At 50.0% G+C, this 23645-nt stretch overlaps 10 protein-coding genes across 10 annotated transcripts; 5 read left to right on the top strand and 5 right to left on the bottom strand.

The window, feature by feature from the left end:
- Positions 1 to 841: 841 nt before the first annotated feature.
- PC9H_004092 (uncharacterized protein) lies at positions 842 to 2326 on the bottom strand (the record flags this gene model as incomplete). Its single annotated transcript, XM_036773681.1, has 4 exons — positions 842 to 1246; positions 1304 to 1857; positions 1911 to 2115; positions 2168 to 2326. The coding sequence occupies 4 exons, from the start codon at positions 2324 to 2326 to the stop codon at positions 842 to 844; spliced, it is 1323 nt and encodes a 440-aa protein (XP_036635154.1).
- A 2254-nt stretch (positions 2327 to 4580) lies between these two features.
- On the bottom strand, positions 4581 to 6052 carry PC9H_004091 (uncharacterized protein; the record flags this gene model as incomplete). Its single annotated transcript, XM_036773680.1, has 6 exons — positions 4581 to 4745; positions 4800 to 5353; positions 5420 to 5531; positions 5587 to 5686; positions 5743 to 5868; positions 5928 to 6052. 6 exons carry the CDS (start codon positions 6050 to 6052, stop codon positions 4581 to 4583), a joined length of 1182 nt encoding a protein of 393 aa, XP_036635153.1.
- Positions 6053 to 6616: 564 nt separating this feature from the next.
- On the top strand, positions 6617 to 7843 carry PC9H_004090 (uncharacterized protein; the record flags this gene model as incomplete). Its single annotated transcript, XM_036773679.1, has 8 exons — positions 6617 to 6649; positions 6699 to 6718; positions 6852 to 7014; positions 7125 to 7205; positions 7262 to 7310; positions 7365 to 7517; positions 7579 to 7723; positions 7783 to 7843. 8 exons carry the CDS (start codon positions 6617 to 6619, stop codon positions 7841 to 7843), a joined length of 705 nt encoding a protein of 234 aa, XP_036635152.1.
- Positions 7844 to 7979: 136 nt separating this feature from the next.
- Positions 7980 to 8886, bottom strand: PC9H_004089 (uncharacterized protein; the record flags this gene model as incomplete). Its single annotated transcript, XM_036773678.1, has 5 exons — positions 7980 to 8117; positions 8165 to 8473; positions 8529 to 8598; positions 8653 to 8753; positions 8827 to 8886. 5 exons carry the CDS (start codon positions 8884 to 8886, stop codon positions 7980 to 7982), a joined length of 678 nt encoding a protein of 225 aa, XP_036635151.1.
- Positions 8887 to 9233: 347 nt separating this feature from the next.
- PC9H_004088 (uncharacterized protein) lies at positions 9234 to 9995 on the top strand (the record flags this gene model as incomplete). Its single annotated transcript, XM_036773677.1, has 2 exons — positions 9234 to 9250; positions 9302 to 9995. The coding sequence occupies 2 exons, from the start codon at positions 9234 to 9236 to the stop codon at positions 9993 to 9995; spliced, it is 711 nt and encodes a 236-aa protein (XP_036635150.1).
- A 310-nt stretch (positions 9996 to 10305) lies between these two features.
- PC9H_004087 (uncharacterized protein) lies at positions 10306 to 11521 on the top strand (the record flags this gene model as incomplete). Its single annotated transcript, XM_036773676.1, has 3 exons — positions 10306 to 10582; positions 10639 to 10775; positions 10832 to 11521. The coding sequence occupies 3 exons, from the start codon at positions 10306 to 10308 to the stop codon at positions 11519 to 11521; spliced, it is 1104 nt and encodes a 367-aa protein (XP_036635149.1).
- A 1666-nt stretch (positions 11522 to 13187) lies between these two features.
- On the top strand, positions 13188 to 15298 carry PC9H_004086 (uncharacterized protein; the record flags this gene model as incomplete). The annotated part of the gene is made up of 12 exons (XM_036773675.1): positions 13188 to 13254; positions 13316 to 13431; positions 13493 to 13511; positions 13577 to 13766; positions 13820 to 13851; positions 13914 to 13950; positions 14009 to 14416; positions 14480 to 14595; positions 14650 to 14793; positions 14844 to 14921; positions 14981 to 15031; positions 15087 to 15298. 12 exons carry the CDS (start codon positions 13188 to 13190, stop codon positions 15296 to 15298), a joined length of 1470 nt encoding a protein of 489 aa, XP_036635148.1.
- Positions 15299 to 15648: 350 nt separating this feature from the next.
- PC9H_004085 (uncharacterized protein) lies at positions 15649 to 17542 on the top strand (the record flags this gene model as incomplete). Its single annotated transcript, XM_036773674.1, has 3 exons — positions 15649 to 16835; positions 16890 to 17068; positions 17124 to 17542. 3 exons carry the CDS (start codon positions 15649 to 15651, stop codon positions 17540 to 17542), a joined length of 1785 nt encoding a protein of 594 aa, XP_036635147.1.
- A 278-nt stretch (positions 17543 to 17820) lies between these two features.
- On the bottom strand, positions 17821 to 20210 carry PC9H_004084 (uncharacterized protein; the record flags this gene model as incomplete). Its single annotated transcript, XM_036773673.1, has 16 exons — positions 17821 to 18064; positions 18119 to 18275; positions 18335 to 18663; positions 18714 to 18757; positions 18812 to 18890; positions 18950 to 19000; positions 19055 to 19127; positions 19184 to 19201; positions 19285 to 19466; positions 19519 to 19608; positions 19665 to 19673; positions 19723 to 19749; positions 19805 to 19858; positions 19911 to 19920; positions 19976 to 20013; positions 20068 to 20210. The coding sequence occupies 16 exons, from the start codon at positions 20208 to 20210 to the stop codon at positions 17821 to 17823; spliced, it is 1548 nt and encodes a 515-aa protein (XP_036635146.1).
- A 939-nt stretch (positions 20211 to 21149) lies between these two features.
- Positions 21150 to 22724, bottom strand: PC9H_004083 (uncharacterized protein; the record flags this gene model as incomplete). Its single annotated transcript, XM_036773672.1, has 5 exons — positions 21150 to 22289; positions 22342 to 22419; positions 22469 to 22522; positions 22580 to 22669; positions 22719 to 22724. 5 exons carry the CDS (start codon positions 22722 to 22724, stop codon positions 21150 to 21152), a joined length of 1368 nt encoding a protein of 455 aa, XP_036635145.1.
- Between the last annotated feature and the right edge of the window lie 921 nt (positions 22725 to 23645).

Raw genomic sequence — 23645 nt, 5'->3', positions numbered from 1 at the left:
CATATATGGCATTGTACAACAGCGGTGTACATAAGCTTGAGGTCGCGTGAGCATTTTCGACCCCCGTTTCTTGTGCATCCTTCACATTCTTCGCTTGAATATTCCACAGGAAACCCTATCGCGCGCACCATATTTCCTTGCCATTAATCATTCGACAACGAGACGTGGGTATTATTAGCTTACTCCATCGCCGCGTTGGTATCGTGCATATCAGCGAATGGAGTAGATGCATTGAGGTAGTGCCGGTTCAATGATGCATCAGAACCATCATTGCAAATCCATTCAAGCCCGTTGACAAGCAACGACCCCGAGTACGCCGGGGGTGCAAATGATGAACATTTTGAACTCCTCAATTCCCCAAAATTCTCGATGACTTTCCGACGTGGTAACAATGCGATGAACACGAGTCTTAGTCAAACAAGGTTGCTAATTTCGGCGTTGGCTGCTCGGATTCGAGGAAGTAAGTCGTTCATGTTTGTATAGCAAGTCGTTACCAAATATTGCCACGTGGAAAGAGTCATCTCAAAATAAGTTTCTGGTCGCTCAAACATCCGAATTGTCATTTTACTCAACGTCTACACTACGCGCCATGTGTAGAAATGACTACCCAAACGTCGCAACAGTCAACGTCAATGACGGACAAAGAAGAATTACCTAACTTCCAGAGGTAGTGTGGTAGGAAGCGCGTCATGAACTATAGTACAATAACTCGAAAATGGGGGCTCTAAAATGCAAGACAACAATGGGTATGCCAATGGGCGGACATATAAATACTAACGCAGATGCTACAGAACGGGAACAATGAAGAAGGGGGAAAGGCTTTCAAGTGACAGAAAGCGCTTTACAGCTGCCTGCGGGTGAAGAGCATGCGGCGGCCCCTGCCTCCGTTACGGTTGTTGTTGTTCTGTTGTTGTTGGCCACGGTTCTGGCCTTGAGCAGCCTGCCCAGCTTGTCCGTTCTGACCTGCTTGTCCGTTGCGGCCAGCCTGTCCGTTTTGACCAGCCTGTCCGTTGCGACCTGCTTGTCCGTTCTGGCCGTTACGACCGGTCTGTCCTGCGGCACCAGCGTTACCGGCAGCACCTGCGTTTCCACCAGCAGCCCCTCCGGCGGCGGCACCTCCAGCAGCGGCGTTGCCTGCGGCAGCACCTCCAGCAGCAGCACCTCCAGCGGCGGCGTTGCCTGCAGCGGCACCTCCAGCAGCAGCACCGGCGCCAGCGGCCGCTTGACCGTCAGCCGTCACAGTGAACTAATGACAGAATCGTCAGGACATATTTACTGGAAAGACGCTAGATTAGATACTCACGTAGACAGCGTCATCGAGAGAACCGTGTTGAGCAATCGGGACGAGGACAGGCTGATGGTTAGCGGCGGAGTTGATTGAGGAAACCTTGTAAACGCCGGCTGGGAGACCCTCCGTGACATCAGCAGTAAGGATACCATTCTGAGCGGCAGCGTTGAGACCCTTGAAAAAGGCGAAGACCTTGGGGTTGGTGGGAGTGGTTTGGTCGAGGGCTTGGAGCTGCTCAACAACGACGTGCGAGTGGCCTTGGATCTGGCCCCCACCATTAAGCTGTTGGGGCGCGGAGAAGTAGTTGTTGTTTGCGTTGACGAAGAAACCGGTCTGCATTCCACGGATAGCCATTTGGATGGTGAATGCTTTGTCGGCCTGGATGGTATCGCCGTTCTTGGGGTTGACGAACTTCGACGAGGGCATGTTGTCAGTCGAGGGGAGAACACCCATAGGTGCGGGATTGCAAGAGCCTCCCTGGACCTGTTTACCGTCGGTGATGGGGAGGTTGGGAACAGTAAGACAGAAGTTGATGAAGTTATTCGTGGAGGTCAACGAAGCAACTTGGCCTGAAATTCGGCTTATTTAGCAGCAAAACCTGATGATTGGTTAAGGTACAAACCATCAGCGGGAACATCCTGTCCGTCGTTAGCAAATCCACCAGCAATAACCTTGGGGTCCAGCGTCAACGAGGTTTGGGGATCGCCACCTGCTGCACCACCAGCACCGGCTCCAGCGTTGTTTCCGGCACCGGCACCGGCGTTACCAGCGTTGTTCCCGGCATTACCAGCGTTGTTCCCAGCGTTGTTGTTGTTATTGTTTCCGCCCTAAAGTTTTGGGTTAAGTTGAAAGGCAAAGGATCAAATACGAGTCGCCTACATTGTTGTTGTTCTGGCCCTGGTTAACATTCTGCTGTTGGTTGCCCCTGTTCTGGCCAAAGCCACCCTGTCCTCCTCGGAAACCGTTGATTTGGTTCTGGGGCACAGCCGAAGCAGCCAAAGCGATCGCGAGCGTAACGAAGAGCGAAAGGTATTGCATTTTAAAGAGTTTCGACGTTAAGAATGAAAGTTTGAAAGTTGTAACGAGAGTGGGGACACCAGGTCAGGTCGTTGAGTGTGAATGGACTAGCCGGTACTACGATCACTGATCGCACGGAGGAATGAGCGATTCCGAAAAGTAAAGTGAGGAAAGGACGAAGGGGTGGAGGTGTGGAAAGAAAGAAAGGTGCATGATACAAAGAGCTTATATAGGGACCTTGGCTCTTGTTTGTTGCCGACTGATCAATCCAGCCGTGGCAACCGTCACTTACAGAAGAGCTATTTCGGCCACAGTGTCCAATCGCACTCTTTCTCACCTCGCAGGAGGCGAGTTTTCTCCTGCTATTTTTTGGTGTATACCATTCGTGTCCCCTCATCGATTAGTGCGTTCAGCAATATTATCTGTATTTTTCTTTCTCATTTCATGAATGGGAGCAGTGAAGAGCGTGGGAAGACTCTGCCCATCTGCCAATCAGAGACGAGCGCTCAGAGGGGCACTCCACCCAGGACCATCAAGCCTTGCACAAAATTTCGTTTCCTATCAACGGCCGAGATTCCCTTCACGACCATCGATTCTCTTGCGGAAAGGAACCCAGTACAGTGGCAGCACGTTGAAGGCACGTCCCAGAATTCTGGGAAATCAGTGGTTGTGATGATGAACGCCTGCAACTGATGGCTCTAAAATAAACACCAATTTCTACCGCCTGCTCGGTGAAGTCGCCTCCAGAAGGGTGGAGCGGTTGCATGGATTCTCTTCCATCAATGATGAGGGGATATAGCCTCCCTTGCCTTGCCAATAGGCTGCGCGTTTGAACCCCTCATTCAAGTTCAACCAAGCAGTAAGTAGGACACTACCGGCGACTCTATGCTGTGAGGGCATCCAGATTTGCGCTCAACATACAGTTTGGGGCGCCCAGCTTTTTTTAGTACTCAAGGCACCATCTGCGCAACATACGTGCTTGCTCGGAACATCTACATATCACTCTTAGGCCGTCGGCACTATGAAAAGTGTCGCTATTTTTACCACCGTACGTTTCAGTTTGTTCAATCTCGCCGGTGACAGATTATCACCACATTTGTGCACACGGCCTGATGATGCTGACATGGAAATACTATAGGATGAACGAAGGACATCATACGGCATATCACTCCGCCCGCGTGTCATGATCCTTGTCGAGCCGGCGCATAGCGCCCTCCATTGGCACGAATGATGCGCTCTCCTTGCTGTCTGCGTTGTTTCACGCCACCAGCCAATGCAATCCTTTACCAGAATATTGGTTGGAGATCAAGAACCCGTTGTGATCAACTACTCTCCAAGCCCACGCTAACGTGAACACCCTCACTTAAAGGCGAAAACCAGCACAAAGGTTGCTTCAAGTTTAATGCTACGCCGGGATCAGTCCCATGATAGGGGAATATCAAGCCCACCTCTTCAAGGGGGTTCATCAACGCCGTAGTTGTGCATCGAGGGCATCATCTATGCGCAGCGACGGGTCTTGGCACGCAGGCCCCACGCTACCTGTGAGTAGGAATAACCTCGGTACGAAACCTACACAAGTCGATTTCATCTCGTCACTACGCCTCAACCAAACACTCCCTCACCTCCAACTCGCCTTGTGTGCTACAAATAACCACAGGACAACCATATAGGGGCTAGGCCAGCCGCTTCTTGTAGTCTGTGTACTCGACAGTCGTTACCTCATCGCGGTTGGTAGCGAATGACTTAATTCTAACCCCAAAGCTATAAGTATAGCTCATTTATTTTTTAAGTGTGTGACTTAGGACGTAGTCGAAGCTCAACACGCGTCCGGTCTCGTTGGAAACTCAGCAAATATGAATTGCCTGGCGTACACCTAGTGTACATTGACCCTCGAAATCAGCAAACTCAAAATTAGCAAGCTCGAACGCTCGGATCAGGGTGGTTGACGTGGCAAAATTACTTGCTACTTACTCTACCACAGCACCCTACCCCTAAATGAATAAGATCAGAAGGCACTCGCCCCCTTCTGTACACCGCGCTTCCATATTTAGACAACACTTGATTTACGCGACGTGCATTCCATGCCTAACGGTCGGGTGAAAGTTGGCATCTAGCAAAGGGTATACTGATTGCAGAACAGGGTGCTGGAGCAGTATGGATACAGTAGTGCGTGCTGATATAGCGACGGCAATAAATAATCGTGAATAGGGATCATCTTGCGTCATGAAGGCACCGGGTATATCACTTGAACAATATATGATGGTCTTTCAGATGATTACTTCCCGGCAGCCTTTGCTTTCCCAGCTGCTTTCCCGTTGCCAGCAGCCTTAGCAGTGGCAGCCTGAACATTGGCCTTGGCTGCATTGCCGTTGCCTGCAGCGTTGGCACCAGCAGCCTGGGCGTTCGCCCCAGCGGCTTGTGCGCCGTCAGTCACAGTGAACTATACCACAAGAAAATCAGTGAAAATTCGAATACTATTGGGGGTAAGCCTTACATAGATGATATCATCCAAAGATCCGTGCTGAGCGACTGGGGCGATAGCCGGTTGGTGATTCGCCGCACTGTTGATAGAGGAGAGCCTGTATACGCCTGCTGGCAACCCATTTGCGACGTCTGCAGTCAGAATACCACCTTGCGCCGCTGCATTCAAACCCTTGAAGAACGCGAATTGCTTCGGGTTGGTAACTTGAGTCGAAGTCAATGAATCAATTTTCTCGACCACGACGTGTGAGTGTCCTTTGATCACGCCTTGTCCGTTCAACTGCTGTGGCGCAGCGAAGTAGTTCGCTTGAGCATTGACGAAGTTGCCTGTCTCGAGATTCTTGACGGCCATGGAGATGGTGAAGGCCTTGTTGGCGGGGACGGTGCCCAAGTTGGGCGGGAACGTGAATTTCGACGAGGGCATGAGGTCAACACTGGGGATGACACCAATGGGAGCTGGGTTGCATGATCCACTCGTAATTTGTTGGCCGTTGGTGATGGGGAGATCAGGAACGGTCAAACAGAAATTGATGAAGTTGTTCGTAGATGTAAGGGATGCGACTTGACCTGGAACCAAAAATCAATCGACGGGAAGTGAGATGGATCACTGATGGTAGAGTATGTTTATCGTACCGGCAGCCGGAACATCTTGACCGTCATTCGCGAAGCCATTCGCAATCACCTTGGGATCCAGAGTCAATGATGTCTGCGGGTCGTTGTTCGCATTGTTGCCTCCTGCGTTTGCCTACGAACAAGACGTTTCAGAGATTAACTATCAAAATCGAGGTGGATGAACTCACGTCGACGGCACCCGTGGCAGCCAATCGAGTAGCCAAATCGTCAGCCGTAGTACATTGAACCAATGTTCCAGGCTTGTTATCAAGAGGAATGGCGGCGCAGCTGCGGCGGTCGCGTAAGTGGGCGCGTCCACACAGAGCGAAGCGTGTTCAACCTACCTCGTTCCTGGAGCACAAGCTTGCGAGAGCAACTTGCCATTCACACATTGTGCGAACCTGTCGCCTACGCATTTGAGTTCGCCTTGTTGACAAGGTGATCCTTCCTTGGTGGTCTTGAACTGATTGCTATTGCGGCAGTGCATCATTAGCACCATTCTATTTAAACGTGATCGAGATGTACTCACTTCAAGGCAATGGCATCTTGGCCATTCTTCAAGTCGAATGCGGCGCGACGGATGCGATCGAAGGAAGGGCGTGCAGAGGCGGCTGCACTAAGTACCGAGATGGCGATTAAAGCGTTGAACTTCATGGCTACGAGGTTTGATTAAGGATTCGAGTAAATCAGGGAATGAATATAGCGAGTGGCGGGACTCCGGGTCGAGCGAGTAAAGAAGGGATAAAGTTAAACAAATCAAGGGAGCCTAGCCCTTGGTGAAAGAAGTGGAGAAGAACGAAAAGGAAGCGGGGAAGTATTAAAGAGAACGAAAGAAGAAAAAGCCCTAAGACACAAAGGCCATTCCACCCTTTGTTTTATAGTGTGCGCATCGGCTTGCCGAAGGTGGCCAACGAACGGCTTCTGCAGTTGGGCCATTCGGCATCAACATTGCGCTTCGCCACTCGACGCGATAGTCGTGTTTCATCAGCTCTCTCCGATTCTCTGATGTGTTGGGAGACAACAGGGGCAATCAGCAAATGCGATGATGATGAACGAAGATGGTACATACCAATCCACGTGGTATCTTGTTCCGCCTCCGACCCGCATGGGCAGAGGTAACCCCGCAGGGCCGGCGATCCGGCTTCCCATCCTATTGCATTTCGACTCTTCGAGGAGTACCTTATCTGATTGTTTTGCTCGCTCGCCAGTATATGCGTTATGTCTGACATCAAGAAGCTCTACGTTGATGCGGTTAGTCTTGGACCCCATAGTTCATAGTTGAATGCCTCATGCGAAATAGATATTGTTTGATATGGATGGGTCTGTGGGTTTTCATCAACTCGCGTATCGGCGAACTCACCGACGTACTGGTATGCCCCCATTCGCGACATCAAAATCGTTTCCCCAACGTTGTTTTGCTTGGATGCTCGGTTGCTTCGGGGAAACGTTGTAGGACACTGATCGATTCGACGCCCGGTGTGCTAAAGGCATGGGAGCGATTCTGCGAGGACTACAACCTCGGCAACTATGTCGAGGTGTCCCATGCCACCCACGGCAGGCGATTGTACGACACTCTGAAGGAGCTGTGTCACATCAGCGACGAAGAGACTCTCCAGGTAGGATTCTCATACCAGTGTCTACCATCATGCCGTCTCTTGGCAACGATTGCGCTCGATTGTATTCCCCGTGGTACAACATTTCTGTTACATCTGACCGGGTCGCGTAGAACGAGATTGATCGGTTTGAAGACCTAGTCATTCAAGGCGGACCAATACAGCTTCCCGGCGTCCATAACCTCCTTACGCAGGTAGATTGATATCTATTGAAGATACAGGCGCCTATAAACTTGAATACCTATACTAGCTGCTCAGTGAACCACGGTCCGCTTCGAAATGGACAATAGTCACCTCTGGTACGATCTGTTTGAGTTTGGATGACTCTAATTTCCGACCTCCTCCGTGACTAGCAACGAACAAGTATGCTCCGCGTGCCCTTGAACGATGCGGCGTTCCCCTACCCCTCTGCGACTATATCACGTCGAATGATGTATCCAAAGGGAAGCCGAACCCCGATCCCTATCTTGCCGGGGCACAGAAGTGTGGTATTGACGCGACGAGATGTGAGCTCAGTCCAACGATCTTGCGCGCGCAGGCACGTCTGCTGACCGCGGCCACGCTCAGGCCTTGTTGTAGAGGATGCTCCTTCTGGGTTAGCAGCGGGTCGGGCCTGCGGTTCAAAGGTTCTCGCGGTTGGCACAGGTATCGGCTGTGAGGCGATTGTTGACTCCAAGGTTGGCTTTGATTATTGTGTTAGGGACTTAACAAGGTGCGCCTTGTAATGCGCCTTCCATGGTACCGGTCACTGACCTCGACGACTATCTCTAGAGTATCAGTTAAAGCAGTGGAAGGGCAATTGGAAGTTACCATAGACGAAGCCATGATATGAACGGTCACGAATGGCTCACTGGCTTGTGCAGATAGAGTCTTAGCTTATCCATTAAGGGTCTACCGAAGCGTCCATAATTACAGCGTTTACATTCCTTCTGCACAACTCTCCATGGCTCGAATTTTCGACAGCCTAATCATGGCTTGGTGGGCTCGGCCTGTTCAAGTGGTGGAGGGCCGTCATCGTCATCGTCGGAATCCTCCACGCTGGGACCGGAATCCTCATCTCCCCCGGAGGCGGGGGCGCCACCCATGCCGCCCATCGAAGCCATCATCTACGAAGGTCTTAATGGAGAACAGATGGAGAACCCGACGAACGTACCTTCTCAAAGTCCATGCCACCCATACCACCCATACCACCCATACCCGGCATACCTCCCATGCCACCCAGGCCTTCCATTCCTGGCATGCCACCCATGCCGCCACCCATGCCACCCATGCCCTCCATCAGATCTTCGTCCACAGCCTCGGCGCCGTCCTGCTCATCTTCATCTACCCATCGGCTGAAGTCAGTCTTGATGAAAGGATGCTTGATCTTTTCCTTAGTGAGACGAGGCCAATACGCTTCTTTCGCCTCCTTTTTGCGGAGGACGAGAACCAGGGAACGCGTAGTCAAGCGCTTACTTGATTTCTACAAAAAAAGCTTCTCAGTATTCTATGCGATCGCTAGTTGACTAGTTTCTCACTTCAGGATCGATCTCTTCGAAAAGATCGAGAGCAAATTCATACTCCTTTTCTTCGATGCCTTTGGTCGATCTACGGGGTAGTGAACGTAAATCGCCGTCCAAAAGGGTAAATGTGAACACATACGCTCCAGCCGTCGCCTTGAACGTGAGTTTGGTAGGCTCTAGCTCGCAAACCAACGTAGATTCTTTGATCTCTGTTAGATTCACGGTGAGGTAGATGACATTCTGTTCAGGCAGCAAAAATCGCGACGCGTTCGCAATCAGTGAATGATCGCGACCAGATAGAAAGTGAACCGACCTTAGTCTCGTCACTTGCTGAGCTTCTTTGTGCCCACAAAACCTCAGGATGGGAAGGCATAATGTCTAGTAACAGAGGGACAGACGATGTTGCTCGGATGGGTTTTTGAGGGGAAGACCTTGGAATTCTCCAGAATCTTCACGCGCTTCACCTGAGGGCGCTTCGCCAGTGGAGTTTCCCCGGTCACGTTTCCGTCGCCGCGTGGTATCCGCCGCAAAACTTCTCCGAAGTGCTCTACGACGACAAGCACTGTTGCGCAACATGTGGTACGTGAATTCATGTCTTGCCCGGGCCTTTCCTGAATTCTTTATGCTCACAGGTGCACAAGGTGGTTTCTGCCATTGCTGTTCCTCCCAATCCCAACAGCATCACCTTACTTCTTGGTTTTGTTTATACTGTCCTTGACAATGCATGCAAAGCCGTGGTATGTTCGCCTTGAAATATACTGAAGAGCTGACTGGAACCAGAATTCTAGTTTTTACTGTATAATCCTCTTGACCACCCTATTCATCTCCTCGTGTTACTGGCAACCGTTTACCCTCGACACACCTCTTGCAATTCCTTGGTCGGAGAATATCACTACCTTCGGCGCAGCCCTCAACGCTACCCTCTCCAAAGACTTGCAGAATATCACCCTCCCATCAACTATCCGCGTAATCGATCGCTGCTGGTGTGACTTCTCCACCAACGGCTTCTTCGAGCCATACAATGTCACGCAATGGGAATGGAACAGTGTAGACAAACTCAAGACAGATCTAGAGAAGCAGGCCGCTGCGACGCTGATGTTGGAGTTTGCGGAGAAAGACCAAGATGGTGAACTTGCGTCGCCGGCTGCCTCGCTGACTACATCACATGTGGACATGCCCCGTACCGCCGCCCCCAATCCCGCCTCGCAAACGCCTACCCAGTACTCAAATAGACCTACTTTCCTTCGGCAGGTCCTTTGGGTTCTGCTATGGCCCTTGGTACCGAAGCCGGAGTTCGGAGTTCCCGTACATCTCCCCCATGGATTTGTTCCCCAACCAGATCCCTCGGAAGCTTCTGCTGCGACTTTCCCCCCCGAAACAGAGTCTCCAAAATCCTTGCCACTGCTCCGAAAAGAGTACGATCTCCGACCGTACGGACTAAATATTACGATAGACTTTGGGTGGTCGCGTGCTGTTCCATGACCTAACTTATGCATGTAGCACACTCATAATGCAATATACCACTTCCGACAATGTATTCCCCCTACTATTGTACTCATATTTTAGAAGACAATCACTTCGCGCCACTCCACACCTCGTTGCGGCTGAGGGTTGCTCCTGCCTGCTCCTGACCAATCTGTAGGACGGTAACAATGCTACTATGTATTGCACCGCGATCTGTAACATAATTCGGCGGATCTACAATGTAACCTCCAACGACATGCAGGCCTCGTGTTGACCGTTAAAGAGGCAACCTCCATCTTCGAATCGAATCGTATAGTGGTCCTCGTCGATGCCCATCGCTCCTGGCGGCGACCAACGAGAGCCATGGATGCAATTTGGTGGTTTATACCGCCCAATCAATGACCTCAGTCAACCGTGGGTCGCTTCACCAGTTGTCACCACGCCGCAGACTCTGCCACCAACCAAATCCGCGCTACCTGTCGAACATCGTGCCGGTTCATCGTTTTCGAGGATCCCTATCGCACAGCCAGCGATAGATAGCGGTGGAAGTAACCCTGGAACGAATAAGCGTCGTAAAGGATGGGGGCTCTTGGAACGTTTTCGAGGTAAGCAAGCCAGCGCTCGTCCCAAAGGTGCCAATCAATCGTTAATGATTGCCTAGGATCGTCTAAACGGAATGCGTCGGGGTCGTCGACGTCGTCGGTTCCAGCCACTGAGTCGGTGGTGAATGACCGAGTCCCTCTTGCTGAATGGAAAGCATACGGTTACTATGCTTGTCCGAACGTTGACGGTGTCACGGTAATGAACTTGTGTGTCGTCTCCCGTGTGCACCAAGTTCTGACTTAGGTCTATAGGGAGCAGCCCCTTGGCCGGTGCCCCCTGATGTCGATATTCAAGGGATGTTTGACTCTTTACGCAGTGTTGACGGCGACCATCCAGAGCGGTGGATTTCGGGGACACAGCATACTGCGCTGCCTCCTCGTCCGACAAGATGGAAGGTGCCGAAACCACACGAACCGCTTCCCTTTCCATGGGAATGCCAATTAAATCCTTTTCTCGAACACCAGCTATTTGGTCCTACATCCTTGTGGTTCGACATAGGTCAAGATCCTTCTATGCTTTGCTACGGCACCGTCGAAACTATGATACCCATCTCACGGGCGGACAGGATTCAACCAGCGACATACCCATTTCTCACTCACATGTTCATCAACGCTATCGGCGACGACCCCATCCAACCTTTCCTCTGGCCTTTCATGGTCCGCAATCCTGAAGGAATCAAATGCGAAGATATATACAACGCAGTATACGAGAATTTTCAGCAATACGTCTCTCAATCGGAATACTACGATTGGCCGCAGGTTCGCCAGATTCAAGTCACCAAAGCGTACAGAGCAAGACTGTCCTCCCGGTCAAATCATAACTCTGGTTTCGTAGAAGGGATACAACGCGTGGATTACCTTGGGGATAATATCATGTTTCGAGGCCTCGAGCCCAACCCGAACATTGACGGATGGGTGATGTTCGTAGGACGGACATGGTAAACTCGCGCTTTTGATGTCGGGTCACGTTCCTCCATCAGACAATTCACTTCAATACTGTATGCACGCCAAAGATCACCGCTTTGGGGAATGGAATTTCAAGTCATGTCGAGGATCGTGCAGCACTTACTCGTGGGATTGAGGCCGCATCACTAGCACCGTAAGCAATTCACCCCTGTGGGCGGCCTTGGGCTTCTGGCGAAGTTACGTTCAAGCAACCTTCTGATGCTTCGCGGCCAAAGCCAAACTCCCCAGCGAATTGAATTAGTACTCAGCTCTCTACCAGGTCCACACCGGGGGCTGCGGTTGTGTTCGCTTAGTTTCATCCCTCAATATGTGGACATCGTGGACTGCGAATTGGAGGTCATCCTACTGGTTCATCACGGCTGTCGTTGGCTTAGGTTAGCAGCCCTACTTTGGTCCATAACATAACAAAGGGATACTCAGCATCCCCCATTTTCCACAGGAATTCTAACCGACCTTTTGGTATACTCCATAGTAATCTCAGTCATGTCATTTCACCTGGAACGCTTGGGTTATAGTAGCGCTTCTTCATTGACTGGATGGCTTCTGTTCGCGTATGTAAGTAGATGTTCTTCTCCAAACGTCAACGATAGAGCTGACCCCTCCCCCTCAGTCTGCAGGCATCGTAATTTGTACGTGCGCTTCGGCATTCTCACTGCTACCTCGCCATGCATTGATACACGCCGCGAGACAGTAACCATCCCGACAAATAACGTCGCCTGTTGCAGGATATTTACCGGACAAAATAGGACCGGAATGGGTACTCCCACTTGCGCTGTCGTCAGCCATACCATGGTGGCTACTCATGATCATAGGCAAAGAACTTGGCATTTTTATCACCTTCTATGTCTTCGCAAGTACGCCATCGCCTTAGATGGTTGCTAACTAGTCTGATAGAATTCTTTGTATCCGCGGTGGTATCACCCGTGACTGATTGTGGTGTCTCATGTCTACCTATGTGCAGTCGGACCCATAATTGGTGGTCAAGTATATGATCACGTCAAAAACTATGGATGGGCGATCATCTGTGCATGTTATTTGTTGCTCCGTTTCTTGTTTTTCTATAGAGCGGTGATCTACCACTGTGCAAAAGAATGAAGAATCAACTAGCGTGCTGGGGCCAATGTCATAACTTTCCTCAGCATAAGTAGAATATTTTACTGGTGGTATATGTAACCATCTGTATACAATGTCAGGCTTTTATTTTGGTCTTACAGAACCTCATTGACAGCACCCCGAAGAAAGCTTGTAAATTTCGCCTGCCCTGCAGCCAATCCTATTATCATGCCCGTAAAAGGAGCGTCGGCGTACTATTCTGCCTTCCTTTTGTGGCTGGTACACGAACGTTCGCTCCGGACGATGTTTTATACGGTAACTATTCCCATCGGCCTCATGGTATAAGAAGACATCGGGCTGCGTCAGACCACCTTGGCGTGGGCTCGTATGCCGCAATATGACTCCCAGGCGCCGAGCCATATATAAGTTTCAGCTTCAGGCGTTTGAAAAGTCGACATCCCCTTTTTGTCAGACTCCCCAACGGGTTGAAAGCTTATACCTCCCGTGTCTCTTTTAGATTTAGATTCACTATCAAGGCCGAACATTGCAATTGATGCATCGGTGGTCTGGCCAGACCTCATAGATCGATATGTTAGCATCGTGGGGCACGAAGTGGAGATCCTCCTACTGGTTCGTTACGGCCGTGGTAGGCTTAGGTCCGTAGTGCTTCCTACTTAGTCTTACAGCCAAAGGCTAATCATCCCCTAATCATTCCAGGAATCGTCACCGACCTTCTGGTATACTCTATAGTACTCCCGGTTATGCCGTTCCATCTAGAAAGCTTGGGATATACCAATGTTGCCTCGTTAACTGGATGGCTTTTGTTCGGATATGTAGGAATCCGCGATCTACGACTGTTGGCAATGATTCTGATGCTTTCTTCTTCTACGTCAGTCTGGAGGCTTAGTGGTCGGTGGGTGCATTTTCCCATTATCTTGCTCCGTCGTATCTACTGATCCATGATACAATGTGATACAGCGACGATCCCAACAGCCATGCTGTCCGAGCGTTATAATTCCAGAAAGGCTCCCCTGCTTTGGGGGTTGCTCTTCCTTATTGGCTCGCAGGTTATGCTTATGGAGGCTCCTAATTACCCTGTAATGGTCGTTGCTCGTATATTGCAAGGATTGAGCTCGTCCATGGTCTGGGTAGTCGGCCTGGCACTGTTGTAAGTGGCTCTCTCCTGCTACCGATTACTTCGGCTAATAGTTGTTATCATAGATGCGACTGCACTCCGAAAGAAGTCATTGGTCGTAAGTGTTCTAGGTTATGGAAGGGCGTTACCCAAGACGCTCATTATGTTGCCAATAAATAGGTCAACTTGGGATTGCGATGACAGGCCTTTCCGTAGGGTGATGCTTTACGCGCCATTGTTGGTTGACCTGCGGTGACTTACGCTATACGATGTAGGGTTATATTGGGTCCCCCACTCGGTGGCTTGCTTTACGATCGCTTCGGTTTTCGCGGGCCTTTCGTTTTCGGGATAGTCTCAGCTTTTGTCGACCTCGTCGGTCGCCTGCTCATCATTGAATCCAAACTTGGCCTTCTTGAGTCTCCTGCCCCTGCCCCTGCCCCGACAATTACACCACCGATACCCATATCAGACACAATCGTTTTCCCGAACACTAAGGATGCCAACGACCACACAGGTGCGACCTCTATTCCCATGACGCCACGCACATCGTCAAGGGCGAGTCAGCCCACCGACGTCGACTCGGAAAGCCAAGAGAAAGCCCATTTATCGCTGTGGCAAGTTTTGGTCCAGCTAGCCAAGTCACCCCGCGCTTTGTCTGCGCTGTTTGTAACACTTACCAACGGGTATGTTGCGGCGATTCGTTTTCCGTACTGCAGGGATACTGATATGTTATCTTTGACGGTCAGGCTTGTGTATGCAACTATAGAGCCTGCGCTTCCACTGCGTCTCCAGGATGTATGGCACCTGGATTCTACTCGCGTTGGAATAGTTTTCATCGCTGGCCTTGCACCTTCGTTATTATGTTTGTCTTACCCACTGAAGACTCCATTAGCAAGACTAATCACCACACAAACAGCGGCGCCTATTGCGGGATATTTGTCCGACAAAATGGGACCCGAATGGGTACTGCCCTTTGCATTACTGCTCTCCATACCATGGTGGCTACTTTTGATCATTCGCAAAGAACTTGGCATGTTTATAGCCTTCTTCGTCTTTGCAAGTACGCCCTGGTTCTCTCATGGCTTATCCCCCTTCTGACAAGATTGATAGGCTTTTCGGTCTCTGCGGTGATATCACCCGTCACGGCAGAGCTTGCCACTGTTTCAAGACACATCAAAGGTATCGGATGTAAGCAAGCATTGAAGTTTGTTCCAAAGATTATTGCTTAAGTGACCGCCTCATTGTAGTCGCCCACGTATACGGCGCTTTCAACGTGGCGTACGGTGTCGGCTCTGCCCGTAAGCTATTTAATCTATCACTCAAATTTTGCTTCTTACTTCTACTTCCGTAAAGTCGGACCCATCGTCGGCGGTCAACTTTATGATCATGTCAAGAATTATGGATGGACCATCATCTGCATATTCATTGCAGGCATGTTAGTAGTGGGCCTCCCTCTCGTCCTTTGGTGGAGTGGCGATTTACCACTTTGGAGAAGATTGAGGAATAAACTAGCGTACCCGGGGCCACGGCCACAGCCTTCCTCTACACCACAAGTAGCGCATTAAAATGTCCGAAACTGATGCTATAACCACCACCACCACTCTATCTACAAATTCCTGTTCTGCAAATGATCTTCTTAGACCTATAACCTGGAAACGGATGACAGTACGATCAAATCTGTTCATCATAAGGGCATCACATGATTGAAGGACCTGGGACCGAGGTTACGTAAGTATATAGTGGCATTGTCCCGAAGCGTCAAGTGCTCTCTTTACTGCCTCTCTCTTCTCCCCGACATCCACTTCTCCAATATCGTTTGCGACAGTGCGTGGAACTTAGGGAGTCTCTTCTCGGTGCGTGTGCTGGCAGAAACCGTCTAGTTACTCACCGGCGAATCTGCCGGCTCGCAGTGATCATGAGCAACAGTTCATATCCATCGCCCGTCTCTGTGAGACCTTCTCCCCGTGTCCGCGAGCACTCGGGGAGCGGTGCGCCACCAAGGGATCCTTCCGCAACGCAAAGGAGTCTTGCTCAAGCCTCTGCTTCTTTGGAGGCTGCATATGATCGCATTCGACAAGTTCGACTGAGCCTCATTCAATTACAAGAAAGCTACAATAGTTTCGCATCAAGGTTCCCAGATCAAGTTATTGGGCCTAACCACGACGCGATCGTCCTCACTGGAGATAGCACCTCTGAAGAACCTCAGTCACCCGCAGGCCAACTTTCTCAATATGAAATCGACTTCGAAACCTCTACTAGCTCAAATGCGCCCGCGCGATGGGATACTTATTTTCCTGACTCATTCACTACTGCACCAACAGATCCACTCGCTACTCGTAACAGTGTTGCCTCATCTGTTAGCCTTAACTCCCCAGTCAGCCCTCATCGCAGCTTACCTTCACGCCGCTCCCTGCTCGATGCAAATCCTTCTCAGCGCAGAGAATCCGATGATCCGTCTACCTCCCTCGGAAGACAGGTTGCCGCTCGGCAATCTAATCAATCCTCACCCTCCCAGAACTCACTTCCTGCCGATATCGTAGCTCAGCAACAGTATCTCCGCGAGGCCCAACAGACGGTTCGCGAACTGGAGAGGATAAGTAACGAGTACCAACGGCGCTTAGGTTCCATGCCAGAGCTTCCACCTTTGCAAGAGCTGTCTTCAATGGAACCAATCCTCGAGTATCCGAGACCAACACCCGCTGAAATCCTCTCTCGTCGAAGCTTGGATGCCAACGTCCTACAAGCTACCAATCAAACTGTCCAATCTTCACAGACTAACTCGTCACTTATGCCACCCCGCTTAACCTCCAACGGTCGCAGGTGGCCCCGGCTCAGTCGTGCGGATATTAGACAAGGCTCGATTCAATCGCCTTCTTCTTCTCGCTCGGACGCAACTCGTCTCTCGATGTTGTCTAACTTTTCGATCAACAATATGTCGACACCCTCCAGCGCTGTCAACCGTGACCGTCCCCTACTATTTGACGAGCCGATGAGCTACGAGCCCGGCGAGTTGTTCCCATCCCAGGCAGCATTGCAAGACCGCTTTGATACACTGGCAAGAAGGGCCATCATGCGAAGGCAGTCGACAGTTGAGGCTCGCGAGTACGTCCATTGGTTTTCTTATGGCAATGAAGGCACTGATGGTCGACATGGTAGTCATGGTCGGACGCTTCAGCAGGACCTTTCACATTATGTCCTCCCTCGATTAATCTCCCCTACCATGGGTGCCACAGCAGACTTCAGTTCGTTTTCCCCCACAGATACCACTCAAGAGCTTCGGCAATCCAGCGGCGGTGCTGCTTCCACGCATAGCCGGACACGTAGAAGAGGCTGGGGTATGTCTTCTCACAGATGACATAGGTGCTCTTACTGACGTCACGTCTTTGGTAGCCCGTTTGGACGCAGACGGTAACGAGATACCCTCTGACGAAGAGGAGGAATTGGAACGTTTGCGCTCTGAGCAACGTGTTCGAGCAAACAACGTCGCTCGCTTGACCCAATTGGCTGAGCAAGTGGCTATGTCGGGCGAACGACGGACAGGTTCCAGCGACGCAGAAGACACTTCGTCTATCCACATACAGCGCGCGTACGACAGGATGGGTCGCCTTGTTGGCAGCCGGTATAACTCAGAGCCCAAGTCTCGTGGAAATGATGTCCCGTTGGTAGACATCGGTGAAGTCGGCTATGAACCCTTCAAACCTTCCCCGTTGCCAATGCCACTTGTCAAGATGGTGTCTACGAGAGCAACAGCACAGACCGGAAGGCGGATGTTTGTCCTCAAAAAGAACCAAACGCTCGATGATAGATGAATGATCGTTGTCATGTTCCTGTTGTGACGTTGTCCATTCTTTTATTTTCTTTCGGCGCGCTCAAAAATATTAGCCAAAAACCGTTCAAGAAGTTGGCGGATATGCTTTCCTTTATGGTGTAGTGGTCCTTCATTCGTCTAAATTATATTTCCTCTATCCTTTGACCATAGAACTTGGTTGGAACATATGTATTCATTTTGTAACCATTCAATGTCTTATTCGAACAGGAGAGATGCATTGGGTCGTAAAATACAGAGATGTTACCTAGGATATATACATCATAACACGTATCTAAAGTCTCTGTTCTGGATGTCTGTAAGATCAAGGAACTCTTTGTCGACCTTAATCTTGACGCTCTCGCCCTCTTTCGTGACGCTTTCGACGTACACCTCGTCGTATGTGTCGTCGCGCGGTTCTTCGTCTCGACGCTTGTTCTCTGCTACCAAAAGGTGGCGGATGATCAGCATGAGAGCCATGCAGCAAGCATAGCAGATGCCGATTATTATCCACGGGACATGATTGCTGTTTGAGAAAGAAGGTAAGCGCAAATAGGATGCCACTAAGAGATATACTTACCGAGGTTTATATTTGGCTTGCCACATGAAGGGGCCAGCCGAGTTGCCAATGCAGTATGCGGAGAGCATTATGGCGTTGGTCGTGACTCGTTTTGTATGGCCAGAAGTAACGCTGGACAACCAGGAAAGCGACAGGACAAATCCGGTGGTACCGACGCCTAGAGTAGTAGGCAATCAGTAACTTAGTCGACACAGTGTGATGGACTTGAAGGCGAACCCGTAAGCCAGACGCTGAAGAGGAGGCCAACTTTATTCTCCCAAGGCAGGAAGTTAATTAAGAAGACACCCAGGAGGTTAGGTACCATATATATGACGGCAACGTATGCACGGCTATTTGGAATACGAGCAGCGATATTGACACCGGTGTAGATGGTGACGATTTCGACCACACCATCTACGCACCCCAGCAAAGTGGTCTGTAGAGGCGAGAAACCAAAGGAAGAGACGATGATTTGGCGCTGGTTAGTCAGAGAGTTTGGGATGTTGTCCAGAGCTGAGAACAGCGCGAAAAGCCATGTCTTGGGATCCAACAGGGCTTCGATCATCCTACGTGATCCTGCTGAGTGAGACGCAACGAGATAAGGGGCCAGACTCACTGTTCCTTCTTGAAATGTTTGTTCTCTACTCCGGTTTGATTTTCCTATTGGGATTTGCGGTTAGCCGACGTCCAACTCGAGATGCTTCGATGTGATACCTTGATACGTTGAACAGCTTTAATCCGTTCGTCCGGAGTCAAGAACCAGGCATTGGTTGGCGAATCTGGGAAAAACAGCCTGTGAAATAAAGATGTTAAACTACACCCGTCTCGTTGTACTGAATGCGATTTACGAACCAGAACGCTACCGCTGTAAATAGGGTTAGAATTCCCGTGATGATCATAAGCCTAGAAAATGTTAGTCAGTATCATGGTAAGGATGATGAGAAGCATGGTTCTTACCACTGCCAGGGGGCAAACCCTCCAGTTTTGATGTGGAGGGTACCGAAGCTGATAAATCCGGAGATGATTTGTGCTGTAGAACTTCGGTTAAGCGACATGACCTCGACTACACACGCTTGATCGACATACCGGTTCCGTTCATCAAAACTGTACAGCCAAGATTATTACCATCCACGGGAATGAGACAAGATTATTATCATCCAGAGGAATAAGATAAGAAAAGGACCTACACCAGTATCCAACCCGTAATGTCTGTTCCGTTCTTGTGTAGAACATGGAGCTTACAATCATGAATCCGGCCGTGATGGATCCTTCACATACGCCAAGCACAAATCGGACGGCAAACAGCCCACCGAAATTCTTGCAGGCTGCATGAGCGCATAATGCGACTGCCCATATAGAAATGTTCAAACTACATAGCGTATCAGAACGGATATAAGACGGTGAAAGCATTCAGAACTGACCTCATCCATTTGCCTACTGGGAAACGCTGCAAGGCGAGGTTCTGGGGGTACTCGAAGGCAAGATAGCTCAGATAAAATATTGTCCCAAGCCTAGTTGCTTTGAGATCAACACTTGTAACAAAGTCCCATGAGACGGTAGCACAAACCAGTTGTATCTGAGGGAAGATATTGAGTGACTGTGTATAATGTTGAACATGTACGTACTGATTGGTAGTCAAATGCGTTGCTTCTCTGTGTTCAGTGGTAAGATCGACAGTGCCAAAACTCGAAGTCTTTTTGAACAAACCGAATGCCAAGTATTGCGGAACTACCCAAAGTGGTTTTGTCCATGAACTGGATCCTAGTCCGCGTTGAAATGGTTGACAGCGCGTAAAGCAAAGCAGGGAGCTTACCAGTAAAGTACTACATATCCACCAGCGGTTCAGCCACAGTTCTGGGTATTGGTGAACGTACTCACTGCACATTAACGGTAGGATATTTCGATCAATTTTCTTCCTGGATGTAAGTTAGTCTGTGGCCATGTTACTTTCTCAACCAGATGATACCTACCTTATCCTCAAAGCCTCCGCAGGGTCAAGCTCGGCGTCTCCAGCAGACACCAGTGCCGCTCCGGTATCAACCTCGCGCGTCGAAACAGAAAAGAAATTGGCGTGCTTCTTTTCATCCGGATAGTCAAACTCAGAGGAACCCATGGTGGACGACTGGAGCGAGTCAAATCCTACGTTCAGGTACTTCGCATTGGTCTTATAAGATAGCTGAAAATAGCCTATAGGCTCTCCGAAGACCGTATGCTCCTAGGCCTCTCCAAATCCGCTTCCTGGCTTATCAGTGATGGCGTGGAATAATACTGGTCTTATGGGTAAAGAAGCGGATTTGCCGAATGGTCACCCGATACAAAAGGTCCCAGAGGGGGGACAGCGCTTTGATGGCGCAAGCGGCCAAATCCACGCCAAGAACATCCTCCGCGACCCTCGGTATGATTGGTTCGAGGGCAATGTAGCAACGAGGTAATGGTCATTCATGGAGAGGAAGAAGTTAGAACTACTTGGTCAAATGGTCTGATCGAAGTAGGAAGTTAGTAGTGCAAGGTGGTTGTTTGGTAACCCACCGTCAGCCAAATAATCTTGGTCGTATAAACGGATCTCTAGGATTTTCCCTTCCTTCCTACACACGCTTTTCGTTCAGTCTTGCTATTCTCTATCTCCAATCAGGGTATTCAAGGCGTTTCGTTCGAAGCTTTCCTCTTTAGTAGGGTACCGACCATCATGGTAGGGCGCTCTAGGATCTAAAGAGGTGGTTTTGCGTGTGAGATCGATTGTTGATGTTGGATGTCAGTTCTACGCGCGAAATCCATGTTACTCGGCATTAGGACCTAGACGACATCGCACACATAGAAATTTTTGGTGGTCTGTAGTAGTTGTTTGCATTGTTACACATAAATGAGTGAATAAACAACAGATTGCGTGCAAATCGTGCTTGTATCTACTTGAAGTCAAAGGTCTATGTAATCAGAGAGATAAAAATGTTATGAGACCGAAGGAGTCGTACTGAGAAAATGGTCCGCGGAATAGGTAGGCTAGAAGTTCAACTTCTGTCGCTGCTACACACAAGAAACAAGCCAATGATATGAGTCATGCGACGGCGCAGCCCATCTCGGTGCCAAAGTTCAATCCCATACGGGATAACCATGATCTGAATTTCCCGGTGCTTCCAGTACTTCGCACACTTCCCAAACTCCTCGTGCTGCGTCCCCCTGTGCTCCTCACGCTCCTGAAGCTTTCCAAAGAAGGTGCCATGCGTAGGGGAACCGAGGAGGATATCGAAGATGTTCGTGAAACGGAAGCCAACGAAGAAACAGATCTAAGGCTTGATGAGTCGCTAGCGAAGGGGAGGGGAGGGAGCTGTTCGGGTTTTGATTGGGGCTTCATGCTGCCAAGAGCGAAAGGCCCCGATATGAATGGGCGGGAGGATATCGGAGACGATCTTCGTTGTAGGAGCTTGCCTATGCCGCCGGTTTTATTCTTCTTCGTCAGCGAGGACCTTCTGACCACCGATGGAGTGTTTATTTCCTCATCTATCATCACATCTTCTTGGGTGCAAATATCCGTGCTATCCACGTCGTCCTCGTCCATGTCCCAGTAACTGTCGCTTGCATGGTGTATTGTCGGCATTTCCACGAATTTTACGGATTTATTGCAGGAAGCTGACATAGAAGAACTCTTGGTGGCGTTGGACGACGTGCGGGTCAGAATCGATCGCGAAGGACCTGTATGCCTATGTCTACCCCGAGATCCTGGTGATACTGGCGTAGCGGGTCTCGAGGACGACGCAGCTGTTGTTAATGACGAAGAAATGGAGGATACCGAGGAGGAGCGGGGCTTCGGAAGAAGTCGAGTTTCGAGCATAGGAATGGATCTTTCAAGTTTAGACCGTGGGCGGATCCCTGCACTCCACAAATCCTGTTGTTCGTCAGAATGTAGTTGCATGGAGGTCTGGTGGTGTTCGATGTGGTGGGCTGTGGGAGGGATTGGTAACGGGGGCAATGGGGGAGATGGTATTACTGGTTTCGAGCGGGGATAATTCGGACGACGATATAGCCATTCAGAAGGATATGCGGGTTTGGGAAGAGGGAGAGAAGAGGGTGGTGGGGGCGGTATATATATGTCGTTTGGAAGAGATTGCGAAACAGGGAAAGTTTGGGACGGAGGAGTGGGACGGCGTGACCGTCGAGGCCTTGATGGGGATGTAGGTACAGGAATCGAATTTGATGACTGAGACTCCAATCAAGGTCCGACCAAGTTATACAGTCGTTTATGTACTCACCGTGACGTGTGTCAGTTCTGTCCGTATGTAACTGGCGTCCTCGATGGAGCTCTGGGTGGGGAATGGTCTTGGTGCGGACTTAACTGACTTTAGACCACACCAGGGGAAGAAAGAAGATAAATCTCACCGATGAGGGAATATTTATGGGGGGCGACCTGGAAGACGACGGCCGATCCCAGTCCTTTGGCACACGAAGCGTTAGAGAGAGAGACTGACTGAGACGAATGTAAGGACTAACATCTGAGACGGGTGTGATGGGCACTGGAATGTCAGCATCGATTCCGAGGTTCAGCCAGCTAATTTCTTGGATAACAAGAGGGTCTACGTCCTTCAAAGTCGTGAGTACCAATGTTGAGAGTAGGAAGGTGAGAGCATACCGTCATATCTTTGAATTGCAGAGCGCACACGACAAGAGGAATAAATGGTTCGGAGGTCGAAGTCGTATACGTAGGTGAAGTAGCTATAGAGGGTAGGGCAAAGGGGGAGGAGGTATTAGTTTTCTTACCCCCAAGAACTTGTAACCGGCTGGTGAGACCTCGCGTTCCACACGTGTAGGGTGATATAAAGGTTCAAAGGTTCACTCATGCAATACCCCCGGCTGGTGTCACGGTCGCGGGAGTCCAGGCTGGTAAGGTCCACAGGGTTTGAGTCATTTCTGTGCATCATGGCATACACGCCCTTACACGCCCCCCTTCAGTGTGAAGCCTTGCCTTACACGTGATGGGCGGTGAATGGAGGTGAGTCCAAGGTTGCCCGACAGGTGTGAAGAAGCGTCAGTATTCCTGGGTAAGCCTATGTTGGACACCTGAGAGAGGTGCTTTAGATTCCGGCATATGTGAGAACGGAAGAAAACCGAAAAACTCACTTGATTAACGGGTGTATGTAAATGGCGGCAGGAACGATCTTCAAGTGATGTCGATAAGTCATCAATCGATAACGGAGGCCAGTATTTAGATCTTTATTGATTGCACCCGGTCCGTGAGAGGTTAGGCGACCTGTTTGCGGTCGCCTCCCTCGATTCCACTGTTGAAAGGGTGACGAATGTGAGTAACGTCCCGAAATGAAACCTGCATAGCACACTCACCCAGAAACTAATGACTCACAAAGGACACGCCAAGTCCTTACTACGAAACAACAGAAGTTACTATTAAACTGTATAATGACATGAATCAAAGGATAATAAGTACACAAATAGTTCTGTGATTTGTATCATAATGTAACACGTCTATGCCATCAAAACGTTGGGGGATCGCCGCCTCGTAATGTACAAGCAGCAAACGGGGCAGAAGTGATGATAACGAAGG

The sequence above is a fragment of the Pleurotus ostreatus genome, assembly GCF_014466165.1.
Source record: "Pleurotus ostreatus strain PC9 chromosome Unknown scaffold_2, whole genome shotgun sequence".
NCBI lineage: Eukaryota > Fungi > Basidiomycota > Agaricomycetes > Agaricales > Pleurotaceae > Pleurotus > Pleurotus ostreatus.
Note: the sequence above shows the minus strand (reverse complement) of the source record. Positions and strands in the feature narration are given on the sequence as shown.